The sequence below is a fragment of the Apodemus sylvaticus genome, chromosome 4 (assembly GCF_947179515.1).
Source record: "Apodemus sylvaticus chromosome 4, mApoSyl1.1, whole genome shotgun sequence".
NCBI lineage: Eukaryota > Metazoa > Chordata > Mammalia > Rodentia > Muridae > Apodemus > Apodemus sylvaticus.
The window spans coordinates 63,869,680-63,889,204 of record NC_067475.1 but is presented as its reverse complement, the minus strand read 5'-3'; the positions used below and the strand labels follow the sequence as shown (position 1 = coordinate 63,889,204).

At 40.7% G+C, this 19,525-nt stretch overlaps 1 protein-coding gene across 1 annotated transcript in view; it reads left to right on the top strand.

Annotated features, from left to right (window-relative positions):
• Positions 1 to 19,525, top strand: part of Spag17 (sperm associated antigen 17) — a 206,915-nt gene that overhangs the window by 158,371 nt on the left and 29,019 nt on the right. The window contains exons 30-40 of the mRNA XM_052178557.1: positions 2,824 to 2,968; positions 4,199 to 4,353; positions 6,979 to 7,167; positions 9,126 to 9,271; positions 9,372 to 9,502; positions 10,001 to 10,128; positions 13,028 to 13,210; positions 15,782 to 15,895; positions 16,538 to 16,583; positions 18,482 to 18,581; positions 18,787 to 18,834. Coding sequence (XP_052034517.1) covers positions 2,824 to 2,968; positions 4,199 to 4,353; positions 6,979 to 7,167; positions 9,126 to 9,271; positions 9,372 to 9,502; positions 10,001 to 10,128; positions 13,028 to 13,210; positions 15,782 to 15,895; positions 16,538 to 16,583; positions 18,482 to 18,581; positions 18,787 to 18,834 — 1,385 coding nt within the window. The remainder of the gene's footprint in view (positions 1 to 2,823; positions 2,969 to 4,198; positions 4,354 to 6,978; positions 7,168 to 9,125; positions 9,272 to 9,371; positions 9,503 to 10,000; positions 10,129 to 13,027; positions 13,211 to 15,781; positions 15,896 to 16,537; positions 16,584 to 18,481; positions 18,582 to 18,786; positions 18,835 to 19,525) is intronic.

Genomic DNA, 19,525 nt, shown 5'->3' with positions numbered 1-19,525 from the left:
CTGAGTGGTAAAAATTGGTTCATGATCTATGCTTTCAAAGAATAACACTCACATTACATAACTTAAAAACTCAACATCAGTGAGCACCCGTACAGGGGATGAGTGGTAAACAAATGTTATTTTAAAAGCAGTGGTTCTGGGTATGATATGAAGTCACTACATGCCATGAGCCTCACATCTTCCACATGCCAGGCTTCCTTTGGGGAGTTTTGTGTACTTTAATCCTCACAGAACTACAGATTATTTATTACACAATGATGAAACAGCTCAGCAAGTTGAGCACTCTCAAATACTCACACTTGGAGGAGGAAGTGCTTGGGGCCAGAATTTCAAATCCAGTGTTAGGGACTGAGGGCCTGGCTCCTTCGACTCTTTAGTTATCCCCTCAACATTGTATGTGGAACTCTGTGGCATCCCCTAAGCCTAAACAAAATGAAGTATTCTCTGGGTGCCTTGTCTCTGGTTTACAGACACACACTGCTGATAACAAATGTCGGCCTCCTCTGTAGGCAGATTCCATGACCTATACTTCCTCTCCTTCATCAGCTATTTGTAGAATGACTTCACCACATTTGACTTTGCTATTTGTTTTTATATTGTAGGACTCAATGCAACTGATCATTTCAGAAAAGACAGCCTTTGTTAGGCTTGGTTTTGGTTTTGGTTTTGGTTTTTGAGGTGTTTAGTTTGTTTGAGGTTTTTTATTTGGGATACATCAAGTAACTGTAATTCAGCCCTGAGGCAAAATGTTTACCTTAATATGCAAATTAATATTTATTAGTTATAAATGTTAATTCCCATCACTGATCCTATTACCACTATGTAGTTGTTGAACCAACAACTACAGACAGCATCAAGTTTACTTTAAGCACCAGATAACTAAGAATATGAGTGGAGCCAGTAATGCCCCAGGCCCTTATCACTGATATCTCCGTGTAACAACTCACACAATGTTTACAACAAACTGCAGTTTCTATCTCACGAAGAAAACTAAGCTAGGGAATTTGAGTACTTTGTCTAAGGTCACACTGTGAACAGAAGGGACATGCCAGACCCCACATACCTAGTTTCATTGTAGTCTCATACAATGGAAAGAGATTGTTCTCCAGGGTACCTTTTATAAGTCCCCTAATCCAAGAGGACTCTAAACTCATGACCAAATCCCAATAGCCCCAATTCCTAATGCTATCACCTTGGGGGCTGAGATTTCATTATATTTGGGGGAGACACAGGTTTATAATAGCTGGTCAAACAAGGGTCTGATTGTTCTCTCAGACTGAAGGAACTTCTGGGATTAGTTGTTTGTTTCATGATTCTTGCTCTGGTACATGTATCCAAAAACTTCCAGTAGTAGTGCTTGATTCCAGTTAGGATAAAGTCTGAAGGCTCTGCAACTTAGTCTGTGGCTCCCAGACTCCCCATATCTACCCAGGCGCCCTGCCCTGGGGTCTTTGTCTCTCCCAGTGCTTTGCGAGGCACAACTCTTCACTAACATACCGGGCTCAAGCTCAGCACCCTTGCCTTAGGTAGAGAACTAAGCCAAGCAGAGCACTCACCACAGAACCCTGGAGCCCTGAAGCACTGTCCTTTAGGGACTTGTAACTCAGAGCAAAGATCTCCATCCCACTTTACCATAGCGCTCCGGCTCCCATCATCGTACCAGTGCTTAGCACTTTAAAGTCTTTCAGGCTGACCTGGAATAAAGCTGACAGGCAATGGGCTGCTCACCTGCTGTCTTTCCACCTGAGGCCATTCGGCCATTTCCCTTCTGTGGTGGTTAATCTTCATTGCCGACTAGACAAAATCACCAGAGTTGTATCTAAGCATGTCTTGAGGGTAACAGAAACTCACCCGAAATGTGAGTCCGATGCCCAGACTGTTGTATGCAGAGGAAAGGGGAGCAAGCAAACCTGATAAGTGTTGACACTCCTCTCTGTCTCTGTCTCTCTCTCTCTCTCTCTCTCTCTCTCTCTCTCTCTCTCTCTCTCTCTCATTTCAGTCCTGCTATGATAAATTATTTGCTGTCAAACCATGAACCAAAATAAACCCTCTTCCCTTGAGTTACTTCTTGTCAAATACGTGTTCACAGAGAAAAGAAAGTTCCTAATACTCCACTCCGGACTCTCTATTGCCTATAGGAAGATACTCCACTTGAACATGTATGCAAACTAACACAATAGTCTTTCACTCACGATTACAAGGACTTAACTTTAGAGGACTCTAAAACAAAAAGTACTGTACAATTGGCATGGCAACCTCATCTAGGAGGCCTAATGGCCACCCACACCCATAGCATCCTTAAACCCTCAAGTCCATACACAGCATGCACAGCAGACATCTGGTTATATGTAGACGTGAATCACCTCAGCCCAAAGGAGCGGCAGCCTCTCTCTCCACAGTGTCCATTACTGTGCTGATGGCTACCTTGAAGGTTACCCTATCCAGGGGCTTCATAATACAAGGGCAACCTACATGGGATACATCCTCTCAAAAGTTTCCAAGGAAACAAATCCTATGAACTATATCTCAGACTGGCTTCTATTGACCCAGACCCAATGCTATAATTTTTTGATATATTGAAATGTTCTCTGTCACTTAATACTTGAGTGACTTTGGCATCTTTTCTTAACTTCAATAGGCCTAAATTTAAATTCCTTCACTCATAAAATTTAGAAAGTCTAAATGTCCTCGTCTACCTCAGGAGTCATTGACAGTAGTTAGATCGAGTAGAAAATGGAAGCTTCACATTCACTAAGCACAGAAATAAACTCGCCGGGGCCTACGCATCCAGCCCAGTGTTTATGCTCTGCTTTTGACGGTCAGGTCATGACTACTCGAGAAGACAAGGTGATCATTGTTGAGAAGAAGGATGGGACCCGGATCGTGGACCATGCCGATGGTACCAGAATCACAACCTTTTACCAAGTGTATGAAGATCATATTACTCCCCCAAATGATGAAGAAACAAGTGAGTTATAATTTTCAAGAGGGTAATAACAGAGTGTTACAATGTGAGTCAGGTAGAAAACTCACCATAAGTATTCACCAAAAGTATTCATAAAAATAAGTGAGCCAGCCAGGGAATACCCCTGTGATACAAAGAGCCCTCCCTATAACGTATATCATATAAAATGTTAACTTTGGGCTTTTATTATATAGATAGCCTTGCATCTTTGCGTGATGAAATAGGCATACAGCTGCAATTTTCAACCTGGCATATCACTGAAATATTGGGTAAAATATAAATGTTCATCAGTGATAAAATGGAAAAATAAAGTGTACTATAATAGTAAAGGGGACACTATTTCATTATGGTAGGAGACTACATACATACATATATACACTGAATACAAACATACATACTATGCACTAAATACAATCACACACTTAATATAAAATAATCACATATGCTTAATACAAATATATTGTATATAAACATATAACATATAAACACAGATGCTATAAGGACATGCATATGCACATGTGCCCACACACACACGTACACAAAATATTTCTAGAGACTTCAAGTTTGGTAACAGAGGCCTGTTATCCCAGCTTCCAGGAGGACCAAGAGGTCAAAACCAGTTTGTACTACATATTGAATCACTCAATAATAAAAATTGTTAGAGACCTCAAAACAATGTTGAAAATACAGGTATAAATAATAGATATAGTAATTATATAATTTAATAGATTAGTATATAATTTATGTAAATATAAAGTACATAAACTCCATGTGTTGTTTATTCTTAATATATATTTATATAGAGTTATAAATTAATTGCATGAAAAAAATAAAGGTGGCATAGACAAAATGCCTGTTTTACTCTGCCTGGAGACTTTGTTTATAAACATATTTTGAAACAACATGACCAAATAGGAACAAGTATCAACTGTCATTGATGAATATATTTAATGAATTTCAATTTTATCTTGAAAAACATTTTCCACTTCTCAAAATGAAAAGAATACTAGCAGCATACTTACTAATACATCATGCTAAGACATATCAGAATGTAGATTCTAGAACTATTCTGAAGGATATTGACAAGGATTTCAGGCCACACTCAAACCCTGTGCAATTCTTCACAGACAAGTCTTTCTCCACGAGGAATGCAGCTGGCCGGGAGATGGGCTGAGGCTGATTGCCCACTGTATGCATCCTGCCCAGTCTCCTTACTCTGTGTTTTACTTGTAGCTGAAGGTCCAGAGACTGTCACGAGACAGGTGAAGTGTATGCGGATAGAAAGCTCACACTATGCCACTATTATCACCAACTGCGAGGACAGTAGCTGCTGTGCCACCTTTGGGGATGGAACATCTATTATTGCAAAACCACAGGGATCCTACCAGGTGGGTCAGGTTGGTAAATGGGGACTGACACGTGTAAATGCCCCAATGGTAACAAGGGTAACAAGTCACACTGTGCTGGGACCCTGGGAATTTCTGCAGTGACACCCTCTGTAGCTGTCCTCGCTCGCTCACCTGACACACTTCTCATGCTGCTGCCTAGTCATCTTTTTTGTCTATTCTAGCAATACATTGTCTTGCTTGTTGTGAAAAATTGGTAGCTTTGAGTCAAGGTTAGGCTAAGGAGCTCCCTACACTGGGCACTGTGGTGGCAGAATCACTCCAGTAACCTGATTTACACTTATCTTCCTCTCTAATGTCATTCTTGACCGCGGTCCACCACTAACGCTCCAGTGGAACTGAGGGCACAGCAGTCTGTGTGGTCCTGGAAGGGCAGTTTTCCCAGATGAATCAAAGCTTCATTTCTTTAAAAGTAAAGGAAGAACTTGGCAACACACTCCTTTGCAATATCCCCGATCTTCCCATTAAATACAACATGCTGGTGTCAGCCTACAGTCTCTTTAGTCTTTGAAAGTTTTTCCCTGTTAGAGAAGAGGCATGAGCTAAAATATCACACACCATGTTACAAGAGACCGAGAGCCAAGAGCCAGAATGTGATAGATTCATCTTCACCACTGTGGCAGTGGCTGAGCTAATTTATCCTTTCCGTCTCCCTGCTCGTCACTCTCCCTCACTTTTCATCCAGTGTATATTGGTGTGAGTTAAAATAAGGGCTGAAAATGAGAGGAAAGAAAACACAAGTGTGAGTGTTCCTTAGCAATGCTACCTGTGGTGATTTAAATAAAAGGGGCCCCCATCAGCACATAGGGAGTGGCACTATTAGGAGGTGTGGTCTTGTTGGAATAGATGTGACACTGGGGGTAGAGTGTGAGGTCTCAGATGCTCAAGCTACGCCCAGTGTGGCATAGCTTGAAAATTTTAAAATTGAAAAATTTAAAAAAACAGACCTAATTCACTTCATATAGGTGTAAAAAACCCGATATGGTAGTCACAGCTGGAGTCTGGATCTTTGGAATGTATACTCCAATGTGCGTTTTCATAAGATGGTCAAGGAATTCCTGATGAGGAGACTTAGTGAAAACAGACTCTTTCCAGAGGTCAGGTGTCAAGTAACTGTGTCCCTTAAGATGACATCAAAGGTGGTATTGGCTAAAGGACAATCAGAAGGCTTGGTAGCCTGACCTTACATAAGTTCCTGTCCACCCAGAAGCTGTCAGACTCCAAGGAACTGAAAAGGTACTTTGGGCAAATCTGCCATACGCAATGAGGGCCTTCACCTTTCTCGCTTAAACAAAGAAATACCAAGTGTACACAGGACCTGTAAGATCCGGTAGAGCTGAGGGGGGGGGGCAAATGTTTTAAATTGAATTTTTTTCAGAATTTTATACATATGTTCTGTATTTACATTATTTCTCATTTCTCTCCTTTTTCCCTTCTAAATCTTCCTGTGATTCCCCTCTCAAATTTATAACCTCTCCTCTTTAATCATTATTATTATAGACAGACAGACAGGAAAGATAGGACAGACAGGACAGACAGATGGATAGATAGATGTGTGTGTGTGTGTGTGTGTGTGTGTGTGTGTGTGTGTGTGTATGCATAACCGACCGAGTACTTTTATTGTTGCTGTGTATATATATATTTACAGCTAATCACTTGGGATTGGATAACCTAAGGGGATTATCCCTGAAGTAGACTGACTTTCCAGCACTTAATTGCCTGAAGATTTTCATTTAGAGGTGGGGCCTTCTGAGACTTCCCCCATGCATGCTGGTGTGTCAGCTGGTGGTGTCACTGTGCCAGATTATAGGCTCTGTTGCAAGCTACAAACTGCTGCATCTTGGAACTCATACACCAAGTGAAAAAAGCTACTCAGCGATACTTCTATGTGTGTGGAAAATCTAGAATAGGAAAATTCACAGGAATAATGGATTAGTGGCCACCAAGGACTGGGGACAGGGATATACAGTGACTGTATATGTATGGAAAATCTACAGAGATAATGGGTTAGTGATCAACAGATTAGAATCAGGGGTGATACAGTGATAGCTAATGAGGCTGGAGTTTCTTTCTGGAGGGAATGATATAAATATTTTAAAATCATGTACAATAGCTGCACAGGTTCTTGGATATGTTAAAAGATGACCAAATACTACACCTCTAAGGGGTGAATTTACAATACATGAATTGGAACTCAAAGAAAAGAGCTAGAAGTTATTACATAAACACTATCACTTGTCTAGATCAGCTATCAGCAGGGAAAAGGCTAACCAACACTTGTAAGAATATCTATCCCTTTTAAATATGTTTCTTTGACCCAAAACATAATGGGTACCAAACATTTTGCATGGAGTCACATGTGCTTACCTCAGTTAAAATGGAGTAAGTGTTAAATAAAAGGAAATGAACAAACCCAGAAAACATGAAAATGGAAAGAAATAGCATGAGGCCACAGCCGAGAAACTGGCTCTTCTGTGTTTCCGATGGCAAGCAGTCCTTCCGACACATCATGTTCTTTCTTGGATAACGTTTCTGCCCTGAAAATATCTTTCAAATCCCTCAAATTGCATAAGAAAATGTAATGTCTTTTTCTCTCTTTCCTCACAGGTGCTACCTCCAAACACAGGCTGCCTTTATATTGATAAAGACTGCTCAGCAACATACTGCCATGAATCGAGCAGTAATTTGTACCATCCCTTCCAGAAGCGTGAGCAGCTGAGAACCAGCAGATATATCATGAAGCATACCTCAGAGGTGATCTGTGAGGTCCAGGATCCTGAGGGGAACAACTTCCAGGTATGATGCAGGGTCCCTATGGAGAGAGCCTGGACTTCTGTCTAAGTTGGGGTTTTATTGCTATGAAGAGACACCATGACCTCCACAACTCTGATAAGGGAAAACATTTCATTGGAGCTGGCTTACAGTCTAGAGGTTTAGTCCATTTTTGTCACGGAAGGAAGCATGATAGCATGTAGGCAGACATGGTGCTGGCGAGGTAGCTAACAATTCTACATACAGATTGAAAGGCAACAGAAAGAGAAAATGAGCCAGTGGGCTTAGGTTGAGCTTCTGAAACCTCAGCCTACCCCACATGACACAGTTCCTCCAGTGAGGCCTCAGAAACGCCAAAGTAAATCATTCCTAATACTTCCTAATAATGTCATACTCAGTGAACCCATGGGAACCATTTTCACTCAAAGTGTACAGCTTTGTTTTGAAATATATTGTGCTAGACTGGTTCCGTACAGACTTTTTTATTTGTTGCATTGGGTCATTTACTCAATCTTAGCCAAGCAACCAATCATGAATGTCAATATCTTTTTCTTTAATTCTTAAGTATATTTTCATAGAGAAGAACAATCTTAAAAACTTGGGCAGGAGGAAACTTAAAGCTACTAGACAATTAGAGAAATGTAAGTAAAATAATAATCATAATCATAATAATAACAATGCAACCACAAACAATAATGTAGGAATTCAATCGAGAAGAAATGCAAGCATTCTCCAGTGTCCTGGCACTAGGCAGTCTGTAGTGAGAGGCACCTAGCAGGGCTGATGTTGGGAAGAAAGGGTCTGGAGAGGGCTCAGGCACTACTCTGATAACACTCTTGCTTCGATTTATCTTTCAGTGCCACAGTGGTCCAGGAATTGGTCAACCACGGCCCATACCTATATAGATTAGGATCTACAATGTTTATCTCACGCTTAAAACAATTTAAAAATCTAAAGACTATTTCATGACATAAAAAGGTACACACAGTTCAGACTTCAATGGTGCTATGGACACTATTGCTGTAACACAGGGATATGCTTTGCTTGTTGCCTGTCTCTGTCTGCATTTGCCCAGCAGTGAATGATGGACTGTGAGTCTGCAAAAGAGAGTGTGTGGCCTGCAGCTCCTGAATTACTTCTGGCCCTTGACCAAAAAGCATGGCCACCCCCTGGTCTAAGCATTTATCTTTTTTCCCCAATCCTCACCCAACAGTGGAATTTCCTCCAATGACTAGTAGGAATGTGGTTAGTTTTTAGATTTGGCCTCAAACTACAAACTCCCTAATGATATTTTGGTCTGCAGACCAGTCCTAGTCCATCTCATGTTTTCCTTCCCTAAATAACTGAGACTCGTCACAGCATGAGCATGAACTGGTGAATATCAGTTAATAATGACTAGCAATGGAAACATATAGCCAAATCTCCACCAGATTGAAATGTCTGGGGTGTTCCTTGCCAAGCATGTTTCTGATACCCCTCTAGGACCACATCACCTATAGCAGGCACCCTGTGCCATGCCCCTTTCTGAAGAGATGCAGGCCAGATATAGACAGTACTAGTAACTAGAAGACTGCCTATTGTGTGTATCCTAAATCAAGTGCTCAGTTCTGCACTTGAATCTCAGCCTTTTCCATGCAAAGTTTCCTTCAGTATCTTAAGACAGCAATTGCATGAGTGTCTGTCCCTTTGTGTTTAGTTTCTCCATTCCTTGAACTAATCCCTATAGGATAAGTTTGTGAGTGCCCTCTCAGTCCCGGCTACTTTCTTCTGAATGTGCTACAGTTGTTTTAACAGTTTCTGAGGACAGCTGCATGACTAGTGCATCTCTACTTTCATTAATGGAATTCATACATAATATTGATACCTTGTAATTACATATACTTGATTTTTTTCATAATCCAAAAGCTTGCTCACACTGGATCAGTGGTGATGAAGGACACTGGCATTTTTTCTCTTCAGTCGCTCATATGCCTGTCCCTTAGGTCATGGCTGATGGCTCTGTATCAACAGTGATACCTAAAAAGAAACAGGAAGATGAGCTCAGTGTACAGACGGAGGGCTACGAAAGCTTGTCATCACTTTACCTTGAAAAGAATCGCATGCAGATCTATGGTGAACACGTTCCCAGGTAAAATGCTATCAACAGTGTTAGGACTTTTATTCTCTGTCCCAAGTTCAAAAAGTTTATTTACTCAGTGTCTCAAATGATCAAATTTTTACTTCTTCAGATTCTTTGTTGTGTATGCTGATGGATCAGGAGTAGAACTTCTCCGAGACAGTGACATAGAAGAATACTTATCCTTTGCCTATGGAGAGTCAACGACTGTGGTTCTCCAGGAACCAGTACAGGAACACCCAGGTAGAGAAGGCATGCTGCCTGCAGCGCCCTGGGTCCTCTGGGGACTCGTCCTCGGGCTGCTCCCCGTTGCTCATTCTACTGCTCCAAATACCAACTGATCATGTTACCTCACTTACATAGCACCAGGAATTGATGTTCATCTCAAACTGTGTCTAAATGTCAACTGTTGCTTCAGTCCAGGATGGTATACCTCTGAGGCACATGATTAAATGCTGCATCTGAGGAAGAGGCAGAAGTAGACGGACTCAAGGCAGTTTGTTGGCAGACCCGACAGGATCCAAATATGACTGTTGAGGGACAGAAAGGCACCAATGCCTTTGGATGATTAAAGTCCAGCTTTCAGATGTTAACTCGCTCATGGTCCCATCTTAGAGAGTAACACCTTAAAGTATAGTCATTGTTTTGGGTAAAAGGTGGTTCAAAGGAATTCTTGAACTTGGGTAATATGTGTTGAATTTATTTGATAGAGAAATAACCTCTGGTAACTCCCTAATCCAGGTGCCCTGAGCATCACAGTTCTTCGCCCTTTCCATGAAGCATCACAATGGATCATGAAGAAGGAATTAGACACCATCGTTCCTCCAAATCTCCAGTCAAGGTCATGGGAAAGGTTTCCTTCAGTTGAGGTATCCATTTCTCACTGTAAAGTCACTTTATTTAGATATTATTTCAGGCTCGGGTCTTCTATAATTTTATATATTTTCAGCCTACTGTAAGATAATGAATAAGCTCATGATGTATTATATTTGGAGATTTAAACATTTGTAGATGTAGCAATATGCTTTTAGGGGATCATGCCTGGCGAGCTAATTTCAGTTTTGTTTTTTTTATTCTGCATGGCAAGCCTGAACATGTTCCTATATTATTAAAACAACCCTCCTGAAAAACCTGTTACCACTTATCACGTTCTTCCTGGTACTAAAGCACTTTCCTGGTCATTTTTCCCCAGTTAAGTTTGAAACAAAATGTTGTGTCTTTCACTCTCCCTGGTTTTTTTCTTCTTGTATTTAAAAAGGACACAAATTAGAGAGAGAGAGAGAGAGAGAGAGAGAGAGAGAGAGAGAGAGAGAGAACAAAGAATTTTGCTACTGCAATATAAGCAAGTAAATACTATCGATATTATCATGCCAGACTAGCAAAATTCCATCCCAAAGCTTTAAAAGAATGAAATAATATTTTTGCTGAAACATCACTAAATCCTGCATCTTGTAAGATTGTCATTGTGTTCCACAACCACCACATGCAGCATGTCCAGCACATCATATGGTGTTCAATTATGAAATCCGTGAAGACACTGAAAATGTGGCTGTAGTTGATATTGCTATTAAGGGAAGAGGGTATTGTCTTTGACTTTCTGCTTTCAGTCGCCTACAGTAAATTCTGCTATAGCAAGAGCAGAGACAGTGAGCAGTTAAGATAACAAAACTTCTTCCTTTTAATTTGGTGACTCTAAGCAAATTGATTATCTGAAGTGGCCATGATTTCTTGTCCTGAATCTTAAACAGGTTACACTGCACTAAAATAGTCTTCTCTGAATGTTGAAAATGTCATGAAGCTAACGATACTACAAGGTGATAAGATAATCACACCCTTCATCTAAAACTCAGATAATACAAACTGAAAGCCACTGGGAGGTTGTCACTGGCCACTATTTTTAAAACAAAGCACCAAGGCAGCAAAGTACACTAGTCCTGAAGGTCAATTACTAGGATAACAGGCAGACGTCCCTTCCCAAGAAAGCCCTACAGGGTTTGGGAGGTGAGTTTTAGCTACAGTGAGCTCAAAATTTGCCAAAACCCATGGAATGATTTTACTATCAGAATCTTCCTATATAAATTCACACAGAACCAGGAAGTTAAACTGCTAACTCAAATGTCTTAGGTGATCTGAGCATGCTAAACAAAGTATTATTCATGTAACATGAATCAGACTGCTGCTGAATTAGCCAAGTGCAAAATCACATAGCCCTCCTGAAAAGATGCCCAGCAGGACTCCATCTGATATCTGATATGGGTAGTGATTCCTATAGAGATGAAATTTTGCTCTGGTCCAGGAGGATGAGGAATTTTCCAGCACTGTTTTGTCCCACGTAGGTATAACTGTGATGGCTTCAGCTTCTGCTGAAAGGACTGACTCTACCCCTGGTCCTTCAGATGTTTGCTGAGTAACTAGAAAGCTGTTATAGTTTGACATCACTGCCTCCATTTTGTATCTGTTTCCTTGCTTCTTTAAATGTGGATAATGTTACTGCTCAGCACTTCATACAGACATGGCAATCATTTGAAGATCTTTCATCTAAAAACATCAGTCTTCCCTTGCAAGGTTGGAAGCACCAAAGAATAAATAAGATATATTTGAGATTTGCAGAGACAAAATAAGAAGCAGATTGCCAGTCACTAGGTTTTGGCTCATCCTAGTTAGCTTTGATTATCAAATGGACATAGTTTAGAGTCATCTGAGAAGACGGGTTGTGGAGCAACCTAGGTCCAGTTAGCCTGTTGGAATGTCTGAGGAATGTCTGGGTTATTAATAGATACAGGTGGTCTCAAACCCCTGTGGGTGGCACCACCCTAAGCAGATGGTCCTAGACTATCTGAAAAGGTGATGGCATGAGTGAGGCAGAGGGTGAACCTGTAGGCGCTGTTCATCATATTCCTGCCTTGCATTCCTGCTTGATTTCACTCAATAATAATCTGTGACCTGAATGTATCAGCCAAATCAACTTTTTCTTCCCTGAATTTTTTGGTTGGAGTGAAGTTTTTGTTGTTCGCTTGCTTAGTTTCAGGTTCTTTCAGAGATAAGTTCTGACTATTTAGGCCAAGCTGGCCTTGAAAACCACAGAGATCCATCTGCTTCTGTCTTTATGGTAACAGCATTAACAGTGTGTGCCACAACACCGGGTGCTTGTTTGACCCCAGCAACAGCCCCTCTAGAAGTCATCTAGTACTGCCCTAAACCCAAAAGAATGAACGCCCAACTTTCTGACTTCTCCTTTGTTCTTAGCCATTGCCTCCTACAGTCATCTTGGATTCCAGAAATAACTCAGAGCATGAACATCTTACCATGAATGGAAACTACATGCTGTGTGCCCAACCCCCTCCCCCTGAAGCCCAACTCTGATATCAGCAATCTTCTGTCTAGACCCTGAGATATTGATCAACCAAACCATACTTGGAATAAGACTGCCTGAGAGTGTATACACATCCATTGTTCCTCCCTTACCTTATCCCAAGCCCTTCTCAGCTCCTTGAAAATGGAGTATGTGATGCTAGTCTCCATGCGTTCTAGAGTAGTCATGCTAAGTGATAAATCTCTTTCTTATTTTACCATTACTTTTGCCATTTGGATTTACAGGTGGGTGGGCAAGACTTGTCTGTTTGGATACCCCCAAAGTCAAGTCTCCACTGGCTTAGCAACCCTATAATCACCCTCTGATCTAGTATCCACATAAGTACTCATTTAAAAATATCATTGCTGCATTGTTCTGTCTTCTTTGGTGAATCTTTCACTTTATTTTGTTGACAGAAAAAGACCCCAGGACCACCATTTGGCACTCAGATTTGGAAAGGCCTCTGTATTGGGTCTAAGCAGCTAACAAACATCCCAGCCCCTATACTTGAAGGACCCAAAGTGCTACAGATGCGTCAGTTCATCCAGCACGAAGTCATAAAGAATGAGGTGAAGCTAAAGCTGCAGATTTCCCTCAAGGTAACAGAATCTGGGTGACATGTCTATCCCCCAAAAGAATCAGGAACAGAGTAAATCATTCCATTCATTTCCTGGCGATCCTGAAACTGTCTAGTTTTTACCAATATTTAGAATAAACTAAAATAGAAAGTTAAAATGTAGAAGCTACTTAATGATTCCTATAATCCTTAGGTTTGGTCTTCTCATTGTGTCTTGATTTCCTGGATGTTTTGTGTTACAAGCTTTTTGCATTTTGCATTTTCTTTGACTGTTGAGTCAATGTTTTCTATGGAATCTTCAGCATCTGAGATTCTTTCTTCTATCTTTGTAATCTGTTGTTGATGCTTGCATCTATGACTCCTGACCTCTTTCCAAGATTTTCTATCTTCAGAGATGTCTCACTTTTCGATTTCTTTATTGATTCTACTTCCAGTTTTAGATCCTGGATAGTTTTGTTCAGCTCCTTCACTTGTTTGTTTTTTTTTCCTGAAATTCTTTAAGGAATTTCTGTGTTTCCTCTTTAAGGGCTTCTACCTGTTGACCCATGTTCTCCTGTGTTTCTTTCAAGGATTTTTGTGATTCTTCTTTAAGGGCTTCTGCATATTGACCCATTCTTCCATAATTCCCTATGGGATTTTTGTATTGCCTCTTTAAGGGATTCTACCTGTTGACCCATGTTCTCCCATATTTTTTTTTAGGGATTTTTGTGATTCCTCTTTAAGGGATTCTGCATGCTGACCTATTCTTCTATAATTCCCTATGGGATTTTTGTGTTTCCTCTTTAAGGGCTTCTACCTTTCGATCCATATTCTCTTGTACTTCTTTAAGGGATTTTTCCTGTTGACCCATGTTCTCCTGTATTTCTTTTAGGGAATTATTTATGACCTTCTTGAAGTCCTCCATCAACAATATGAGATGCGATTTTAAATCTAGCTCCTGCTTTTCTGATGATGTGATGGAGTATACAGGATTTGCTGTTGTGTGAGAACTGGGTTCTGATGGTGCCATGTTGCCTTGGTTTCTGTTGGTAATGATCTTGCATTTGCCTTTGGCCATCTCGTTATTTTCGATGTTAGCTGGTCTTGCTGTCTCTATCTTTTCTGTCCTGCAGGCCTCTGTTTCTGTACTTCTGGAATTCCCTTTCTAATGCCCTTCAAACAGCTGGTTCTCCAGGAAGTATCAGGTGATGGGGTCTCCCTGTGGCAGACTTGACAAGGGTTGAATGCCCTGCAGGCTGGTATTTCTCAAATGTTCTGCTGCTGCTGGATTTCAAATGTTCTACTGATGCTGGTTCTTGAATGCCCCACTTCTACCAGTTTGAATGTACCTACCGGTGCCAGTTCTTGAATGACCTGCTCCTGCCCGTTCTCTAGAGAGTATCAGGAAGTAGGCTCCTCCTGTGTCAGAAGGAGCGCAGGTCAGAACGGGGTGGTGGCAAAGGAGGAGGGAAGGGTAGAAGGAAAGGAAAAGGAGTGGTGATCTGGAGGTTGCTGGGTAGTGAGTGGCTCTGGGCCTCTAGGGATGCAGAATGGTTCTTACCGAATAACCTGCTTCTGCCAGTTCTCTAGAGAGTATCAGTAAGTTGGATCTTCCCCTTGTCAGATGTGGCACAGGTCTCTGAAAGCAGGACTCCCTCTAAGCGCAGAACTCCCTGCAGGTCAAATGCTCCCTTGCAGGATACATGCCCAGACAGCTATAGAGCTGCCCAGATCCTGCATGCAGAAGGAACCCAGGCAGGCTGTGTCCTGAGCTATCTCTCACTCTGCTTTTCCCTGCCTACCTAACTGAGCTGGCTGCTTGGTCACAGGAGCCCCAATTCTCCTTTCTTACTTATCCTAGTGCAATTAGCCTGTGATACATGAAGAGCCCTCAATGCACTTTCACACTATAGTGGGCTCAAAATTACTTGTATAAATTTATGAATTCTATAGAATCATAATTAGCAATTTTTCTATATAGCATTACTACAAGAGAGTACCTCTTTAATGATATGCAGAAAATAGGGTGAGCTAATGACCAGGAATCATTCGAATATGTAATAATTACAGGAAAGGCAAATCAGCAATAAGAATTAATCCTGATATGAGATTTCAGAAGGCACTTCAATTCAGAGTTTACCCTTTGCAGCCATGCAAAATAGTAGGTCATCTCCAGAAAACTCATCTGCATGCCTTTAGCCTTTCTAGATGTCTCCTGACAATTGATCAAATATGAGGAAGGAATACATTTCATCTAGAAGCAAAGGCATGGACTAAGTGACATACACAGGACCATATAGACGATCCTGAGAGACCCAGGAATCATCTACCCAGTTTACTTATCTTAGTAAAAGGATGCTAAAGCCCTCCAAGGTCCCTGTGCAGTTCCTTCCTGTGCTTTTAAAGCCTTAGTTGTGAGTAGATCAGCACTTTGTTTATTATCATTACTAATCTGAGAAAAATTTTCCCAGTGCTTGACCAGTTAACTTTGTCAAGAGGTGTAAACTTATCTCTTTAGTCCTTCTGTAATGTTCCCAGTTGACACTGATTATGCCAGTGTATCTCTCTGCCTGGTTCTTGATTCTTATATGTTTGATTGATTCTCCTGATCTAGGACTATATAAACCACATCCTGAAGAAAGAAGATGAGCAACAGGAGATGACAGTCAAGGATTCCAGAACGGAGGAGGAGAGGGGCAATGCTGCAGATCTCCTCAAGCTGGTTATGGTGAGAGCGTGTCCTACAGTAGTGTTCTTCTCCTGTCTCAATGTCAGGTTCTTCATGCAGAATGCATATGGGAAAAGCCACATGAGATTCCTGCCAAGGCTTTGAAGCATTTGCTTCATCCATATTATGGCTTATTTCTGTAGTAATCATATTACAGATTTATTGAATTTTCCACATATATCTTCCTTTGGCTCTTCCTTTGTTCACAGATAATTCTGAAGATCCTCAAATAAAAGATAGTTAGATAGATAATAAGATAGATAGATAGATAGATAGATAGATAGATAGATAGATAGATAGATAGAAAGACAGATAAAAGCTAGGTTAAGTGTAGATATTTTTACTTTGAATATGTATTAGTAATTTTACTTTGAGAAATTAATATTCACTGAAATGCTGAATAACTTAATGAATGTGAAAGAAAAAGAAAAAAGTAATTTCTATGTCAAATGATTTCTATTCTTAGAAATTCATTGCATAAAGGAACAATATTCAAATAAATTATGTATTGGTATTTAAAACACAAATTCACTTTATGTCTTCTCTATAATGAGTCAAATTGAGCACACAGAGAATATTTCTAAACAAACTTTTTCCACACATAATACAATTAAGCTCAAATAACTCTAACCTTCATTTCAGTCTTTCCCTAAAATGGAGGAAACTACAAAAAGTCATGTGACTGAAGGTAACTGGAATTTAATATTTTTCTGCATTCTATGTAAGGTTTCAGAGGCCTTCTTAACTATGCCTGTTTCTCATTCTGTATACCTCATTAAATCCTCTCAGAATCACCTCTGCCCGCCCCCCCCCCCCATACTGGCCATGCTGTTTTGCAATGATTTATATTTTTATTCTGTCCTGAAAGCAGTGATTCCCCCAGTTAATTCATCTTGAACTTTACTTTGTTGAATAAAAACACTGATATTTTACCTTCTTGCTGATTTCAACTCCATAGAAACGCGTGAGGCGATAGCGAGGAGCCAGGGACCAATGCCCCTGTGTGCAGGCACATGGCTTCCAAACAAATGCACAGACACTGTCCACACCTTGTACTCCCTACACTATATGTTCCAACACAAACAGCTACTCTCAAAGGGGCTCCTCCTGCCCCCAACAAGCGTGATTCTACCAGAGCAACAGCCCAAGGAGTTTCGCTGGGATTCTGTGATCAGCTATGTGGCAGAGGCCCTAAGTTGCCTGTTGTGGGTTTCACTGAACCCTCAGACATGTTTGGTGCATCTTTCACAGTATTGACTTATACTCTTCTTTTGTTGTTACTGTTGCTATTGTTGTTTATCTAGATTTTTCCCATATTACGATTTCATAGGATGATAAAGTGACATGTGACCAAAGGTGATAGACAGCTACCCCTTCAGATGGCCATTATGGAAGAGGCCATCACAGTCTCTGGTACTCACTCCTCTGTCCATATACTCTGTTACCAGGCTTTTATGAAGGGGCCTCTGCAATAGAGCTGCCAAAGAACATAAATACAACAGGCCTTGTTAAAACTAAATTTTGGGTAAATAACAAACAATCTGTATTAATAGAATATCCCAAAAATAGCATGCCATATACTTATCCTTTACAAAATGCATTTAACTAAAATGCAAATTTTATTTACCCTATATTGGATCTTACAAACTTACCCTGAGTCATTTGAGCTTGTAGCTTTTGGCCCAAGAAAACAGGCACATGTGATGGAGGCAAAGCTACAGGTCACCCAATATTAATGGTGAAACAAACTCAAATTTGTTTTCTCAATTTCTCAAATTGGTGTAGGTGGGAAAGAACATCCTGAAAACTAGCCCTGATGCTTACCAATGGTGATTATGAAGTCAGTGTCTCCCACTGTATTTCCTAAAATGCCTTTTAAGATTGTTCTTACAAACAATAAACATTTAAATTTATAAAATTAAATTTTAATAAATTTATTGTTTACAATAAAACAAATGTTAGTAATATTTTACACTCTTACTTCTTTTATATACAACACACATAAATTAAAGGGTACAGAGAAGTCCCCCAAGAAGAAAACTTATTTACCCTTGTCTAAATCAGTGTTTTCTAAGTTTTCTTGTCTTGAGCAGGTGTCCTACTTTCTCTGACAAAGTGACAGCTCACTAATATCAGGAGCTCTAAACAAACTCTAAGCAACATTGCCCTAAGTTTTAAAATATATTATATTCAGATCTTTAGAACTTGGTATGTGTTTAGAGAAACAACTTGAGTATGCTGGCTACTCTGTTTTAATATGAGGGAAATCATTCCCTGACACACAGCTTCCCTAGTGCCACAAGGCAAACACATTGTGATGCCCCATGGGTCATAATATGGGTCATAAAGATGACATTCACTAATATACATCCCACAGAAAGTAGGATTTCTGATTACTGCACGCTAGAGCTTGGGTGCAAAAATCCTCCAAATCAACTGGTAAATTAAATGTGGGCTCCTGAAGAGACTGCAGATGAGTGGTTATGTAAGGAAGAAGTGTTATAAAGAAGTCTGTACTAAAAATAAAATTAAATTAAAAATAAAAATAAAAGAAGTCAGTACTAACACAAATGTGTTCGTTCAAAGTTGCAGCCCATCTAACAGATTTATTCAAGCAATCTATGGCTTCAGCTCCAAAATGTTCACCAGACGACTTCACTAAAGATTTCTTTGAAAAGAAGTGGGGGTAAGCTACCCAGGACGTCTGTTCTAGTTAGTGCTGGCCCACACTAAGGAATGGAGGGGTGTGGGGCTTACCATGGCCCTTCCCCCCAGTGTTCGGTGATGCTGCTGCACGGTATCTGTAGGAATCCTTGCAACCCTTCTCCCAGCATACGGTGTGGTGTTTGAGAGCAGTGACTCTTCATCATGTTTTTCTTCTTTTCACGTAGGAGTACGTCACAAGGAAAGAGCTGGAAAGAAAAGCTTGAGCAACAGAGGTAATTCTGCCCTGGTGTAAACCTAAGGTCGTGGGAAGGCCAGAGTTGAGGAATCTTAAGAGTTCTATAGGTTACCTGGTCCTACAGGCACCCAGCCGCTGCTTCAGCAAGCAAAGGCAGCAGGCAAGGCCGCCTGTTGGGCCGTTAGGCAGATCCTTCCTCTCTCCTGAGGCAGAACTCTCTGGGCTCTCTGGGCTCAGGTATCCTAATATACTCATAAACATTTTGGGACTTAGTCACAAACACTCAGGACTCATGTTGTCGCCTTCAGAAATGTGCTCATCTGAACATCTTAATATTTCTTTTCCCTCCAGCCTGAGCGAAGATTTCAGTTCAGCGCTTTATCTATAAAGGAAGCCCAATGTGTTTCTAGATCTGAGGTTGGGTGGCTGCTTGTTCACATGAATTGCTCCTTTCAGAAACATCAGTTTTGTTACGCTGTCAGGGCTACATTTTAGAATTACTGGAAAATGGGACAAGAAAACTTACTTTTCATTTACAAGGCTGAATTGGAAGCCGGGCAGTGGTGGTGCACGCCTGTAATCCCAGCACTTGAGAGGCAGAGACAGAGACAGAGGCAGGTGGATTTCTGAGTTCAAGGCCAGTGTGGTCTACAGAGTGAGTTCCAGGATAGCCAGGGCTACACAGAGAAACCCTGTCTCGGGGAAAAAAAACAACAAAAAAACAAAAC